The 15,352-nt window shown below is 47.9% G+C and overlaps 1 protein-coding gene across 1 annotated transcript; it reads right to left on the bottom strand.

The window, feature by feature from the left end:
- Positions 1-251: 251 nt before the first annotated feature.
- On the bottom strand, positions 252-15,332 carry FAM161B (FAM161 centrosomal protein B). The gene is made up of 9 exons (XM_055130055.1): positions 15,230-15,332; positions 13,161-13,462; positions 11,178-11,722; positions 9,160-9,506; positions 8,371-8,498; positions 6,386-6,550; positions 5,155-5,254; positions 2,372-2,514; positions 252-1,573 (listed from the first exon to the last, which is right to left on the bottom strand). The coding sequence occupies exons 1-9, from the start codon at positions 15,284-15,286 to the stop codon at positions 1,435-1,437; spliced, it is 1,926 nt and encodes a 641-aa protein (XP_054986030.1). The 5' UTR covers positions 15,287-15,332; the 3' UTR covers positions 252-1,434.
- Between the last annotated feature and the right edge of the window lie 20 nt (positions 15,333-15,352).

Genomic DNA, 15,352 nt, shown 5'->3' with positions numbered 1-15,352 from the left:
GGGGAAACATAATCTGAGCATTTTCAGCTCTAGCTGACTTAGTGGTATCGTTAAGATTATGTCTAAATCTGAAAAACTGGCAATAACAACAGTTTTGTATTTTTCCAGTTTTTAAAAAACAAAAGAAAGTTATTTCTGTTAGAATTAACAGAAAAAGGTTTGCTTGCTATAATCCTGTCTCTAAAAATACCAGGAAGGAGTAATTGTTGGTGAAAAGTATTCCTATACTAAGCATCACAAATACAAAAGTATGGTTGTCAGAGAAGATTCAGATTTATTTAAAATGAACCTCAGGCTGATATATACACAACCGTGGTACATTCTAAACAGATAAAGAGCTAGCCATGTTTTAAATAAATAAGTTGATGACATGCAGAGTCAACTCTGCTATGCAGACTGAGATTGTGTCAACATATTCTTAAAATGTCAATTTTTATATATATGATGTCCCCACAAGCCTTGGGGACATTCAGCAATACCTTGAGACATTGTTGATTGTGCTCCTGGGGAGAGGCTGTTTCTGACATATAATGAGTAGAAGCCACGGGTGCTGCATATAACACACCCGACATCTTTCTCTCCCGTCAAACACTTACCTGGACCAAGATGTTAATGTTGCACTTGTAATTAACATTAGAAGTTGCAAACTTGTCATCTCTAGGTAAGTTGTTTTACTCACAGACTATTTCCAAGTAATTTTTCATTTTTGAGTGGAAGGGATAAAATTCAGGGGCGTGGTACAGGTGCTTGATTTGTGTCCTAACGCAATTGGCCTGGTAATTCTGGACTTGTATTCCAGTAGGGTTAGTATGCTCCAGACTTCACTGTCTCCTACCATCTTAAAACTAGTTCATTTGATCCTGACATTTCCTGACTACCCTTATAGATTTGAACTTACCTCCTTTCTCTGTATTTATAATCTGAGGCACAAAAACAGAGGGTTGCTGTTTTTTTAAAAAAAAAAACAATTGTTTTGGGCCATACTTGGCAGTGCTGGATGAGCAGCTACTCTTCACTTTTGTATTCCAGGTGGGGGCAACCAAGTGGTGCTAGAGATTGAGTCAGGCTCACCTGTATGCAAGGCAAGTGCCTTAACCCCTCTAGTATTAAGCCAGAACTTTTTTTGGCGAGGGGGTACTGGGGCGGGGACGAGGTGATGGGAGAAGTTTAGGTCACTGCCAGCAGTGCTCAGGGGCTATTGCTGGCTGTGAACTCTGGATCAGGGTTGGTGGCATGAGAGGCAAGTGCCTTAGTCCTGTACCATATCTCCAGCTCCTAAAGCTCTTAAATTGACTGAGATCCATTCACTGTGACTGGCACTTTTACTTGAATCATTCCTGCCAATCTGCTACAGTTTCTCATTCTCCCAAAAACTTTGACTCAAAATTCAATCTTGTCTGACTTGACTCAATGTTAATAGACTAATTTTAATGATCAAGCCAGTGATTTGAAATTCTCCATCAATTCATGAGATAGATCCTCCGATTCTTTCTTGGGACTTAAAGGCCATTCCAAAGATTCTTCTAAATCCTGCGGTGGACTTTTGATGCTGAGTTCTGTAGTTTCGTGGGCACTGCAGAATAAATCAAGATATTACAAAATTATGGGGCTGGAGTAATAGCACAGAGGGTAGGGCATTTGCCTTTCATGCAGCCGACCCGGGTTCAAATCTCAGCGTCCCATATGGTCCCCTGAGTGCCGCTAGGGGTAATTCCTGAGTGCATTAGCCAGGAATGACCCCTGTGCATCACCAGGTGTGACCCAAAAAGCAAAAAAAAAAAAAAGATATTACAAAATTAATTTTAAACATTTTAAGGGCTCGAGAACAGAGGGTTAAGGTGCTTGCCTTGCATATGGCAACTATGGTTTGGTCCCAGGCACTGCCTGTAGCCCTTAAATATTGCTATGAATGACCCTTGAGCACAGAGCCAGGAGTAGCCCCTGACTATAGCTGTGGGTAGCCCAAAACCAAAAATGAAAGAAGCAAAAGACATTATCTAAAGCTTATGGATGGATTTTACATTATTGTGGGGAGGGAGGCATACCTGGTGGAGTGCTCAGGGCTTACTCCTGGTTCTGTGCTCAGGGATCTGTGCTCCTGATAATCCTTTTTGGGTCATATGTGATGCCAGGGATTGAATTGAGGTCAGCTGTGTGCAAGGCAAATGCCTTAATCCTTGTGTTATCTTTCCAGCCCCTGGGTTCTACTTTTTTTTTTTTTTCTACACTGGCAATGCTCAGGGTTCACTCGAGTACCACCAGGAGTAACCCCTGAGCATCTCCGGATGTGACCCCAAAAACCACAACTAAAATTTCCTGCCAGTGGCATGTCTAAGGATGGGATTTTAAAGCTAGAAGCATCTCAGATTACCTGGGATAGTCACGGGCTTCTGGCTGACCCTTCCATCGCACAGCCCAAGCGCCCTCACCCTTGTTCTTCACAAAGTCTTCATCCAGCCCAGCCTGCTTAAGGGTGTCTCGATACCTTTGTTCTGCTTCTTTCCTGGCGAGGTCCTGTGAAAGGCAATTTGTTACAGCTCTCATGAATTACCAGATAATTCCAGATTATTTAATAGGTATCCTTTTTGTTTTGTTTTGGAGCAATATACCGTGGTGCTCAGGAATCACCCCTGGCAGTCCTTGGTGGACTGTATGGGATCCTGGGGATTGAATCTGGGTCAGCCACCTAGAAGCTATCACCCTACCCACTGTACTGTCACTCTGACCCCTTGATATATATCTTAATTGTTCCCTACCTCCACTCCCATAATGTACACTGATTGATGTAAGTTACTTTGACCCTAGGGCCAGAGAAACTGGAGAGGCTAAAGCACTTAACACAGCCAATCCTGGTGGTCCCAGAGCACTGTCAGGAGTAACCTTTGAGAACTGCCAGGTGTAACCGAAAAATTCAAAAAGAAAAAATTACTGAGGCCCTTATTTTCAAAATTTAAAGTACCTAGAAACAACCAGAAAATCTTGTTAAAATGCAGATTATTGTCCAGGAATGTAACTCAGTAGTAGAGCAGATGCCAGCCTGGAAGTGCACACACACCACACACAGATTCTGGGAGTTGGCATGACTCAGCAGGAAACTGTTCTTTACCTCTGTGAAGCCCTGGGTTCAGTTCCTGCTACCACATACATACAAAGACAGACAGAGCCTGCAATTCTGAATTTCTAACACCCCAGGAGATGACAACTTGATTTGGAAGCCATACCATTGAGAAGTGAGAACTCTGAATTATTTTATGTCTTTTTAGTTTTTTCTGGGGGGTCTATACCCAGTGGTGCTTAGTGATCAGTCCTGGTGGGACTTGGGGGATCACATACATGGGATGCTGGGGATTGAGCTTGGTTTGGTCCTGTGCAAGGACAGTGCCCTACCTGTCATACCCTATCTAGACCCTTTTTTTTTTTTTAAGGCCCTAGGGTCTGAAGCCAAGGCCTCATGCATGCAAGGCTGAATCTAATCCTTAGTATTTTGGGCACTGAGAACTTAATCTTGGAGGACTAATAAAACTCAAGATGAAGAGGTGAATTAAATTTTTAAGATAGAGGGACTAGGGAGATAGTACAGTGGGTAGGGTGCTTGCCCTGCACACAGCTGATCTGGGTTTGATTCCCAGCATCCCATATGGTTTCCCCAAGCATAACCAGGAGTAATTCCTGAGAATCACCAGTGGGGCCCCCAAACCAAAAGAAAGCCCTTTAAAGATTTGAAAGCACCCAAACCATCCTTAGGAACACAGAAAACCAGCTACATCACTCTTAGAGGGAAGGTGGTGTTTTGTTTTGTTTTGTTTTTTTGTGGAATTGAAGGAATACTGACTTCAAGAGCAAAACTATGAGTATTTCATGTTTTCTTCTAGAGTGCTGAGTGTTAAGATCTCTGTGATCGTGTTTTAAAAAATTAACAGAAAAAAAATTAACAGGAAAGGTCAAAATCAGAGACTTGTGAGTGTTAAGATCTCTGTGATTGTGTTTTAAAAAATTAACAGAAAAAAATTAACAGGAAAGGTCAAAATCAGAGACTTGGAGCAATGTTTGTTACTAAATTAATCCCAGTCCAGAGAGAGAAAGACTCAGAAAATGTCTACACAACACGCTGGCTGTAATACATAGATATTGTCCAGAATTGGAATTAGATGACAGAGAACTCCAAACGAAACTTTGGAGAGGAGAGGGATTCCCAATCTGAGGTATCCCAAAGTTGTCTGAGAGGGTGACTTTGCCAATGGCTATTAATCACCCCGGAGCTGGAGCAATAGACAGCAGGTAGGGTGTTTGCCTTGCACACAGCCGACCCGGGTTTGATTCCTCTACCGTTCTTGGAGAGCCCGGCAAGCTACTGAGAGTAACTCACCCACACAGCAGAGCCTGGCAAGCTCCCCATGGCGTATTTGATATGCCAAAAACAGTAAAGCAAGTCTTACAATGGAGACGTTATTGGTGCCCACCCGAGCAAATCGATGAGCAACGGGATGACAGTGATACAGAGATACAATGATTAAGTCACCCCAGAGCTTTCTGAGATCTCAACTAAATTCAACTTCCCAAAGACTAGGGACCATTTGCCCGGCCTGTTTTACTCTCTCCAGCAGCTATTGAGTTACCTTAAGAGTGCTCGAGGATGGGGGCTAGAGTGATAGCACAGCGGGCAGAGCGTTTGCCTTGCACGCGGCTTACCGGGTTCAATTCCCAGCATCCCATATGGTCCCCTGAGCACCGCCGGGAGTAATTCCTGAGTGCAGAGCCAGGAGTAACCCCTGTGCATCGCTGGGTGTGACCCAAAAAGAAAAAAAAAGTGCTTGAAGGACTGAAGAGATAGTACAGTGGCTAAGATGCTTGCCCTGCATACAGCTGACCAAGTTTCCATCCCCAACACTGCATGTAATGTGCACAGAGCCAGGAATAATCTCTGAACACAGCTGGGTATGGCCCCAAAACAAACTGTTTCATAGGGCCAGAGATAGTACAGCAGGCTAAATACTTGCGTGGCACATAGCTGACCAATCTTGGTACCACATACGATACCCTGAGTACAGAGCCAGGGGTCAGCCGTGAACTCAACTGGCAATCCAAATAAACTGTTCCATAATTTTTAAGAGCCCCATCATCTGAGACAGAAATAAAATGCTAGATTAATTTTACCTTGGTAACTTGTTCAAAAAGGTAAGGCCTTGTTTGTATTCTCTTTCTCATTTCCTCCAATTCTTTCTTGTACTCTTTTGTTCTTTTACGGTCATTGTTCCTGGAATTTACAATATATATGTTTAAATGCACTCTCTGAGACCCCCAGAATAGCCCTGGAGAGAACTACACAAGTCTACAAGCAGTCCGATAATATTAACAAGGGGAAGGGAAGGGCAAAAAAATTCTAAATGAATTTTTAAAGTAATTTTATTTTGTTGTCATTCTAGAATATCTATCCTTCATTCTAGTGAAGCAGCACAACCCAATGGACAGTATAAATTCCTAAAATCAAAAATATGATTTGTTCCTTCAGACCCCTTGGACATGTAACTCACTTGCTTGTCTGTTTCTTTGCTTGCTCATCAGGCTCTTTTCTCTACTGAATATATATATATTCCTTTTCTTTCCCCACCTCTCATCTTTTTAAATATGTTTCATTCAATAAAAACTCTTGCTTTGCTAAAACAAATTTTAAAATAAATCATAAGTGCCTAGCAGGGGCAAGAGTGATAGAACAGTGGGAGGCTCTTGCCTTGCACACAGCTAACCTAGGTTTGATCCCTGGCACCAATATGGTCCCCAGTGTCCCAGGAGTGATCCCTGAGCACAGAGCCAGGGGTAAGCCTCAGCACCATCAGGTGTGTCCCAAAAAGCTAATCAAAGGTCTGGTAAAATCTCTCAACCCTACAATTATAGGAGCCTATTCATATGGCTCCATTTTGGCACTTTCCTTTTTTAAACTTCTTTTAAATTTAAAGTTCTGAGGATAAATGGTGATGTTTACTGCATAGGAATAGGATGTTGTTTGTTTTAGTTTAGGGGCCATACCTGGCAGTGCTCAGGGATCAGTCCTGCAGTCCTCAGGGAACCATACAAGGTGCTTATACTCAGATCAGGGTCAGCCTCATTTCCAGCAAGTAAGTGCCTTACCCCTGTACTCTCTCTGACCCATTTTTCTCCCTTAGTTCTTGAGCCACACCTGGAAGTGCTTAGAGGCTACTGGCTCTGTGCTTGAGTTTCTCTTGGCAGTCCTAGTAGATCTTATGTGATACCGGGGATCAGACCAGGGGCTCTGCATGCACAGCATGCACTCCAGCCCACTGAGCAAACTCTCCAGCCCCAACTTTGGCACTTTCAGGGCCAGTGAGCTGTCGGAGCAGGCACTCCTTCCACACTGGCACATACTGACCGGTTCTCTCGAAGCTTGGCTCTGAATACCTCTTCCAGACTTTTGTGGGGATCCATGGCTTTCGCACGCAAGGTCACAGACTTAGACATCGCTTGGCACTTCTTTTTGTGCTTCTCCAACCATTGAGCACTCTCATTTGCTTTGTCCCTTTTTTCAAGTGAACTTCTAAAGTGAGGAAGCAAACAAAATACCAGTGATCAACTTGAGGTCATTAATTAAAATGTGGAAAGTTTGAATGGGGTAGGTAATCTACCACACTGGCATTTTGGGAAGTTTTCTGGGATTAAATACCTGGCTGATAACAATTTCCCAAACTATAGACAGTGACTTTTCAACCCCAGGAAAAACTTCCTGAACTGAAAAACATATGAGTTAAAATACCTTTATCTAGAAATCCACTCAGCCTTTGTGCCTATCTGGGAATTTTACTAATAGTTACCATCTGCCGAGCAGCCTACCCTAAATCAAGTACACATAGCCAGTCAGCACCTTCATGCCAATCAGCTTGTGTGATCCTCATGACTCCCCTGAGAAAAAAGGGCTGTGCTCCCTTAGCCTAAGCCCCAGAGAGGAAAAGCCCCTTGCTCAAAGATGTTCAGCATTGGGGCTGGAGAGATAGCACAGCGGGTAGGGCGTTTGCCTTGCATGCGGCTGACCCAGGTTCAAATCCCAGCATCCCATATGGTCCCCTGAGCACGTCCAGGGGTAATTCCTGAGTGCAGAGCCAGGAGTAACCCCTGTGCATCGCCAGGTGTGACCCAAAAAGCCAAAAAAAAAGAAAACAAAAACAAACAAACAAAAAAAGATGTTCAGCATGCCCTGAACGAGTCACAGTGAGTCAGGCTGCCTACCACCGAAGCCCCCGCCTTGACCACTGTCCTGTAGACCTGAATTGGGAGGAGCTGGTTCACTGGCCCTTTCGGGACGCCACACTCGTGGTCAGCCTGCAGCACAGCCTGCATACCTGTCATTCTGCAGGGTCTGAGGAGAGTCTCGCCAATATCAAAATGGTCAAGACTTGCAGTTGGAGATTTCCATTCAAGTGGACAGGGAAGGAAGGAGGAGATGTACGTGAGGGACAGATGTGGCCATGCTCTAAGCAGGCCTCTGCTCCCTAAGGCCCATCTGAGGGGTCCCTGCAGACTGCTGAGTTTAGCCTGGATGTAGACACTCCAACCAGGAATGTGAGTAAGGAAGAAATTCCCTTGGATTCTAAAGCCATTTGTAAAACCCCTCTTGCAGATCTTGTTTTTGTGGGTTTGGGAACCACTTGGTGGTCACCCCTGGAGGAAGGGATGAAACCTAGGCCTCCTGTGTGCAAAGCACATAGTCAGCCCACCGTGCTCTCTCTCCATCCCCCTCTTGTGGAGCCAAGTAACACTACCTGTGAGTGCCACAGTAGCAACCTCTGCTGAGGTCAGCTCAGAGAGAACAAAGCTCCAGGACAACAGAGTTGTGATGGTGAGATTAGCAGCAAACAGGCAAAGGCTCAGGCTTCTCCAAGACAAGCTCAGATCTGGGCAAGGGATGCCACCTATCTGCACACTCCTCTCAATTCCTGATCCTAATCCTTCCCCTTCCATCTGTGGGCCTTTGCTCATGCCATTCTGTTTCAACATTTTTTTCCAGCCTTCAGCTAACTGCAGCTAACCTGCTTCAGGTTTCACCCCAGACATCTGTTGCAAGACCCTCCTGCGTAGGCTACCCACTGCCATCTCCTTTGTCCCCTCTCATTGTTCCACTCACAGAACATGGCAGTTATTCTACTGCTTCTCTGTATTTCAGACTCGGTAGCCAACAGTGGCTTCCATCAGTGATATCCCAACCAACTCACAGTACAGAGTAAGTCCCCGGCCATAAATACTTCCTGAATGGTGGCCCAGTGTTCCTGTCCTGAGAGACTTGCTCTCCACCCCCGGGTCTGCTCACAGTACAGCTGGCCTGGCAGCAGTGGCCCCCTCTCTCCACCCAGACCTGCCACTCACCTAACTGCAGATTCCCTCTTCCTGGTGGCATCTGTGATGTGCACTGGGAGCGTGTTGGCAGAGAGGGACGCAAGGCCACTCACAGAACGGCTCCTGGGCAGTGGGGTGGCGGGTGGCTGTGGAGAGTCCTAGCAGAGATGGGGATTAGTTTGGGTGGGGCAGCACGCAAGATTTTACTTCAGTCTTAGCTAGGATTCAATTCAAGTGAGGAATGCATCAGACTGAAGAATCTTCTTTTTCCCTTTCTCTCTGGTATTAGACAAGAGGAATGAGATCTTGAGTTTAGTAACCAGGCTAAGACTTGGAACTCAGTCCTAAAGTTTTGACTCAAACAAACAGATCTTTGGAACTGATAGAGGGACACAAGCAACCAGTGCCAGCTCCCTGCCTCCTGGGCCTGCCCCGCTGTAAACCCCCATCCGAAAGGGAAGGAAACCATCTTGTACTTTAAGTCAATCAGAATTGTAATTCTTTATACAACTAAGCTCATGTTTATTTGTTTTTTTTTTTATTTGATGGAGGGGCCTTTCCAGCAGTGCTCAAGGATTATTCCTGGCTCTCTGCTCAGGAGTCACTCCTGGTGGTGCTCGGGGACCCTATGGGATAGAACTCAGGTAACCATATGCAAGGCAAGTACCTACCTGCTGTACTGTTACTTGGGCCCCACTAAGCTCATGTTTAAACTGAATTTAGAGGAAAGTTCAGGAGACATGTCTTCCACCTACCTCAGCCCATCCTGGAGCTCGCGCCTCAGGCCCTAGCTGTCCCCTCTGTCTCCTGGGCTCTCACCTTCTGTCCTCCAGAGGTGACCACATCACAGGGCCGCCGAGGGCGATGCAGGCTGGCGGTTCTCAGCGAGAAGGGCTTGTTGCGAGTCGCCTCCTGGGTGTCCCTTCTCTTGGCCGCTCTCCTCTGGAAGGCCTTGTACAGGCGGTCATAGTCAGGGACCACAGGGTTCACCCGGGGCTGGAAGCCGAAGTCCCTGTTGAGGAAGCCGAGATGCTTCTCCCAGGTCCGGGTGGCTGTGCGAGGCTGTGCGTCCGCCCGGCCTTTAGAGGCGCTGATGGGGGAGGAGGCCATCTGGAGCATGTTCAGGGCTCTCACTTGGATGCGCATTGTCCTGAAGAGCTCAGCCTCTGGAGAAAAAGCCAAGGTAGTGACAGGGAGGAAAAGGGAGACCCAGCCAAGGGTTCAGAGGGGACTGGAGTGGCTCAGGAAGGTGCTGGGAGTGCGCGGAGCCAGTTGCTATCACATGGGAAGCCTCAGAGTGGCCACATGCTAGGATTATTAATAACCGGGAAAACAGCATCACTACAAATCTGCTTGCTTTCCCCCCATCGCTGGAGAGCCCATTAACTGTCACCAACCTAGCAAGTTGCAAAAGCAGCTGTCACTTACCTGCTGAGCAACTTGACAGAGCAGGAGAGAGAGGGCCAGACCCCTGCGCCTCCCTCCAGTCTTCCCAACTCAGAGAAAGGCCCCGCCAGACCCCTAGGTCCCAGTCACCCTGCCTCCTCCCTCTCTCACCTCGTCTGTCACAAGCTCACCCCCAGTTAAATTCCTTCCACCCTTCCTTGGTGCTCCGATTTCTTAACTTCTCATCCGCCCTGTTGCAGTAGCCTCACTTTTAGCAGCCTTGGGGCCAGAGTGATAGTACAGCAGGTAGGGTGCTGGCCTTGCATGTGGCCTACCCAGGTTCGCTTTCTAGCACCCCATATGGTCCCCCAAGCTCCACCAGGAGTGATCTGTGAGCGCAGAACCAAAGGTAAGCCCTGAGCACTGCCGGGTGTGTCCCCCCTTAAAAAAAAAAAGCCCCAAATAAGCCTTGCCCCCTCCAATTATCCACAAGGCCATCGGGGAGATCTTTCTGCTTTTATTTATTTTTGATTTTTGAATCACACCTAGCAATGTTTAGGGGTTATTCCTCTCTCTTCACTCAGGAATTATTCCTGCCAGTGCTCAGGGGACTGTATAGGATGCTAGGATTGAACATGGGTTGGCTGCGTGCAAGGCAAATGTCCTACTCACTCTATCACTCTGGCCCCAGGAGGGTCCTTCTGAACCATGAGCCATCCTGCAGTGGTTCCCCAATGCCCCTATGAGAAGCCACCTTTGTCCCAGGTCTGCCTGTGTCTGCCATCCCGCCCGCCTTTCTATCTGAGTAGACTCAGCTATCTCTTCCTCCAGGTCAGCTCTCTGCCCACTGTGCTCTTCCTCCTTCATCCAGCCAAACGCAGTTCTCTCTTCCCTAACTGGCCCCACACCCAGACACACCCTCTGTTTCACTTCCAAAGGACCCCCAGATTTCCTCCTGTAATTCTTGCAAATGTGATCCCACTGATACACTGATAGCTCTTGCCTGGGACTCTGTCCAAAATGTCCGCCTCTGCTGATTCACAGTGGAGGAGTAGGTGCGTGTGGCACATGCCAGTCCCTGAAGTCCCTGAGGGGCTGAACTTCTTGAAATGGAACTTCCTCAGGAATGGGGTGCAGGGGGGGGAACCCCTCTCCTTAATGGCCCTAGTCACACTGCCCCTGGAGTGCCATTGTGAGCCTCTGCTCTTACCTGGCCTACCATGGAGCCATTCACACCCACTCAACGGTCAAGCAAATAAATCAAGAGGGACCTTAAAGGACTTCCCCTTGCCCCTCCCTAGTGTGGACAGACCCAACACTCCTCCATGGCCTGCTGTTCTAGTGGATCACCCATGCAGGTCAACTCCAGGCTAATGTGAGCCTGACCAAACCCCTTCAGCACCCCTTTGGCACCCCCGCAGGAGGCAGTGTGGTGTCAAGAACAGATTTACCTTGCAGTTTTTCCTCAAGGGCTGGCTCTAGAATGGACTTGGGGATCTTTCTGGTGGCCTTCGGCTTAGGGGTGTTGGCCCTTGCTGAGGCGGCCAGTTCCCTCTGTCGAGCAGCTTCCTTTCTCTGCGCCTCCTTCTCCACAAAGCTGAAGGGCTTCAAGGAAGACAGGAGGAACTCCTTCCGCTTCTGGATTCCTGCGAGCCGGCGGGCCTCCTTGTGCGCCACCATCTCCTGGTAGAGGGGCAGGTAGATATGTGCAGGCACAGGCTGTGCCCGGAACTGCCGCTGGCACTCGGCTTCCTCTTGGCCTTGCTTCTGGGCCTGCTGCCTCTCCCGCTCAAAGGAGGCCGGAGACGCCAGCCACTGGGCCTTCTTCCGGGCCTCACGGAGTGTCATGCGGAAGGGCTGAGGGACAGTGATGGAGGATGCCCAGGAGCTTACACTTCTGTGCTGGGAGGCGGGCCTGGAGTGGGGCTGGGGCGGATCTCTCGGGGTGCTGGAGGGAAGGCTGCTGAGAGAGCTGCAGCGCCTCCTGGAGCTGTTCCTGGGGAGGGAAAGCAGGTGAGAGTGAAGCGCCCCACTCACCCCTTCAGAAGCCCCAGACCTGCTGGGCTCGAAGTCTGCACCTTTCTCAACATACCGCCCTCCTTCCCAGCGGTCGTTTCCTCAGAATTTCCTCAGAAGCCACTCAGCACTTGAATGCTCTCAGGTGAAGAGAAAGGGCACTGGTGCAGAGCCGGGCTTTAGAGCCACACGGCCCAGGTTCAAATTCTGCTTCAAAGAAGCACAGCCATGCGGCCCTGCCCACTGTTCTCTGGGGATCTCAGTTCTCTCCTGCTAGCCTCCAAGCCCCTGTTCTTGCTTGTTTATGTATCTTGCTTGCTTGTCTCTCTGTCTCTTTGCTTTTCCCGCTCTGGAGAAGCCTGCACTCTCTCCTGAACACATACTTTCTCTCTTTCTCTCCCCTCACATCTTCCTAAGTTTCAATAAAAACTATCTTGGGGTTGGAGTGATAGCACAGCATGTGGGCGTTAGCCTTGCACTAGGCTGATCTGGGTTCAATTCCCAGCATCCCATATGGTCCCCCGAGCACCACCAGGAGTAATTCTTGAATGAAGAACCAGCAGTAATCCCTGAGCATCGCCGGGTGTGACCCCCCCCAAATAAATAAATAATAAAAACTATCTTGTTTCACATACGCAAAAAAAAAAAAACCTTGATTCCTTCTCCATAGAATGGCAATGATTATCTACTAGTGGTGTTAAGAGAGGAAAAAATAGATATTAAATGAGATAAAGTATGTACACATTTAACAGTTTTGCTGTTATATTTGTATTTTGCTATCATAATTTTGCTTCACCAGGATACCGTGCTACATTTTCAGGGAACTGGTTTATGGGAAAGCATCCCTTTATTTTTATTATTTTTTTTACCAGTTGAAGAAAAAAATAGATATTAAATGAGATAAAGTATGCATGCATCTAACGGTTTTGCAATAATATTTATATTTTGCTTCATATTTTTGCCTGGACAGGATACTGTGCTGCATTTTCAGAGAGGTGGTATATGGGAAAGCATCCCTTTATTTTTAATTATTATTTTTTAAATCAGTGTATAATCAAAGAAAGCAAACTAATCAGTTAATGCAATGATCCACTTATGAGGCATGGTTTAATATGTCTGCCAGCTTCAACTTCCTTTGAAGCACTTCAATGATTTGGCATAGTAAAGGTCTGACAGCTCCCTTTAATCAGCTCTACTGCTCCCAGTGCATATGCCTTATCCAAAGTGCTGTGGGGACTGCTGGGAATCAGAAGACTTCTCTGAATCTGATTCTGGGCTGGAGCCTGGATATGTGGCAACTTGCCAAAGAGTTTGGCATTACAGAGGAGGGAGATGGATTATAGAGGAGGAAGATGAGTCATGGCAGGGCTTGACTAAGCAATATGCAGTGAGACAGCCACTTAGCTGCCAGGCCTTACCTCGGACACTGCGGCATCCCCCTGCCTCTGTCCTGGAAGAAGCTCTCCAGGTCCTCATCATCTTCTGAGAGTTTCTCATCACTATCTGAGGTAGATGGGTAAACGGATTTCAATAGGCACCACCTGCCTTTCTGCTTTAGCTCCTGTAGCATCTCGAAGAAGCTCCCAATTGAGTCAGAAGTGGAATCTGTCTCATCATCGGGACTGAGGAACTCATCGAGCTTGCCAGCTCTGGGCAATGCCAGTCCATCACCAGACAGCTCTTCTGTCTCTGTGTCCGAGGAGGATTTGGGGGGAAATATCTAAAATGAAACACAACACTCTAGGTCAAACTATAATTTCAAATTTTACTCATAGTTTAATTTTCACATTGAATAAGTCTCTATAATAAGCCTGGGGAGTAACAAAAGGAAAACAGATGTATCTCTTGTCCTAAAGATATTTCATAGATTGGTGTTAGGAATGTATGGACAGGACCAAACCGTGCCTGGCTGATGGACAGAAAGGAAAACAAAGAGCTAGGCCCATCCCGGTTTCTTACAGTGCAGTGAGAGGCTCGACTCTCAGTCTTCCCTTGCCACACCCGACCCTTGACCTTGGCCATACTCTGGGCTCTGCCCAACTTCTTTTGGTGAGGAGGGGCCTTAGGTAGTGCTTGAGTGACGGTATGGTGATGGGGATAGATCCAGGCTCCTGTATGCCAAAGCATTTGCTTCAATCTGTTCAACTATTTCCCCGGCTCCTCCTTGGGGTCTACCTCCTGTCGCCCACTGTGCCTCTCCTGCTGCTGTGTCAGGATAGGGCAGTGTCTAGCTGAAAGAGCAACGTCCGAGAAAGTGGGCAAACCAACTGGGTTCAAACACTTCGTTTGGAAACTATTTATTGGGGTCTATGGGAATAGCTCAGAAGCTAGAGCACAGACTTTGTGGGCCAGATGCCCAGATTTGATCCCAAGTACCACGTGGTTCCCCTGAGGCCCAAGCTGGGGTCACACTGCTAGGTGCGGCCTAAAAACAACCACCAGGGGCTGGAGCAATAGCACAGTGGGGAGGGCGTTTGCCTTTCATGTGGCCAACCCAAGTTCAATCCCCATCATCCCATATGGTCCCCGGAGCACCTCCAGGAGTACTTCCTGAGTGCAGGGCCAGGGCCAGGAGTAACCCGAGCATCACAGGGTGTGACCCAAAAAAGCAAAAACAAAAACAAAAACAAAACACCAGCAAAGGCGAGTGACCTGGGTTTGATCCCCAGCACCCCTATATGCTTTTCGGAGTCCACAAGGAGTGATCGCTGAACTCAGAGTAAGGAGTAACCCCTAAGCATGAAAAGTGGCCCAAAAGCCAGAAGAAAATAATGGAAAAACAAAGTGTATGCTCTTCCAATCGGTGTGTGTGTGTTTTTGTTTTTTGTTTTTGTCACACCGGATGAGGCACAGGGGTTCCTCCTGGCTCTGCACTCAGGAACTACTGTGCTGGGGGGACCATATGGGATGCTGGGAATCGAACCCGCGTCGACCACGTGCAAGGCAAACGCCCTACCCGCTGTGCTATTGCTCCAGCCCCTCCAATAGGTTTTATTGAGCGACCACGACATAACCCATTTTAGGGAGGATTAATTCTCCCCCAGAAATTCTTACCCTTCAGCAGCCGCTGTTTATTTCCTATTACCCTCCCTCCCACACACACCCCTCCCCCGCTGGCCCAAAGCAACTACCAATGGACTTTCTCTCTCTGTGATTTTTTTCTTAGGCAAAAATCTCCATCTTTCTGTGCCTGCTTTCTACAAAATGGAGACAACAATCGTAGTGTTAGTTCTGAGGTAATTTGAGGAGAAGCGAAAACTGAGCCTGACTGACGTGAGGTCCGGCGGCTGGTCTCCGGCCGGAGTCCACCTCCGGGTGCCTAAAAGCTGATTTTAATCCCACGCCCCTCGGACACGCCCCTGTCGACTGTCTCCAAGGCAACGCCAAACAGTTTTCTATTTTAGGATTTTTAGGATTCCTTTCCAGGGAACTGTGCGGATCTCCTCCCCCACCTCTCCCCCCGCCCCCCATCTCTTTCACTCCTCACCTGCTGGCTGCCCTCCGAGCTGCTAGAGGCTCCCGCCGGCCTCCCCACAGTCGTCATCTCAGCTCCACAGACCCAGAAGCAGCGGTGACAGCCGCCGCAGCTGAGTGGGAGGTGCGAACGGCG

Source organism: Sorex araneus, chromosome 3 (genome assembly GCF_027595985.1).
Source record: "Sorex araneus isolate mSorAra2 chromosome 3, mSorAra2.pri, whole genome shotgun sequence".
Lineage (NCBI taxonomy): Eukaryota > Metazoa > Chordata > Mammalia > Eulipotyphla > Soricidae > Sorex > Sorex araneus.
Note: the sequence above shows the minus strand (reverse complement) of the source record. Positions and strands in the feature narration are given on the sequence as shown.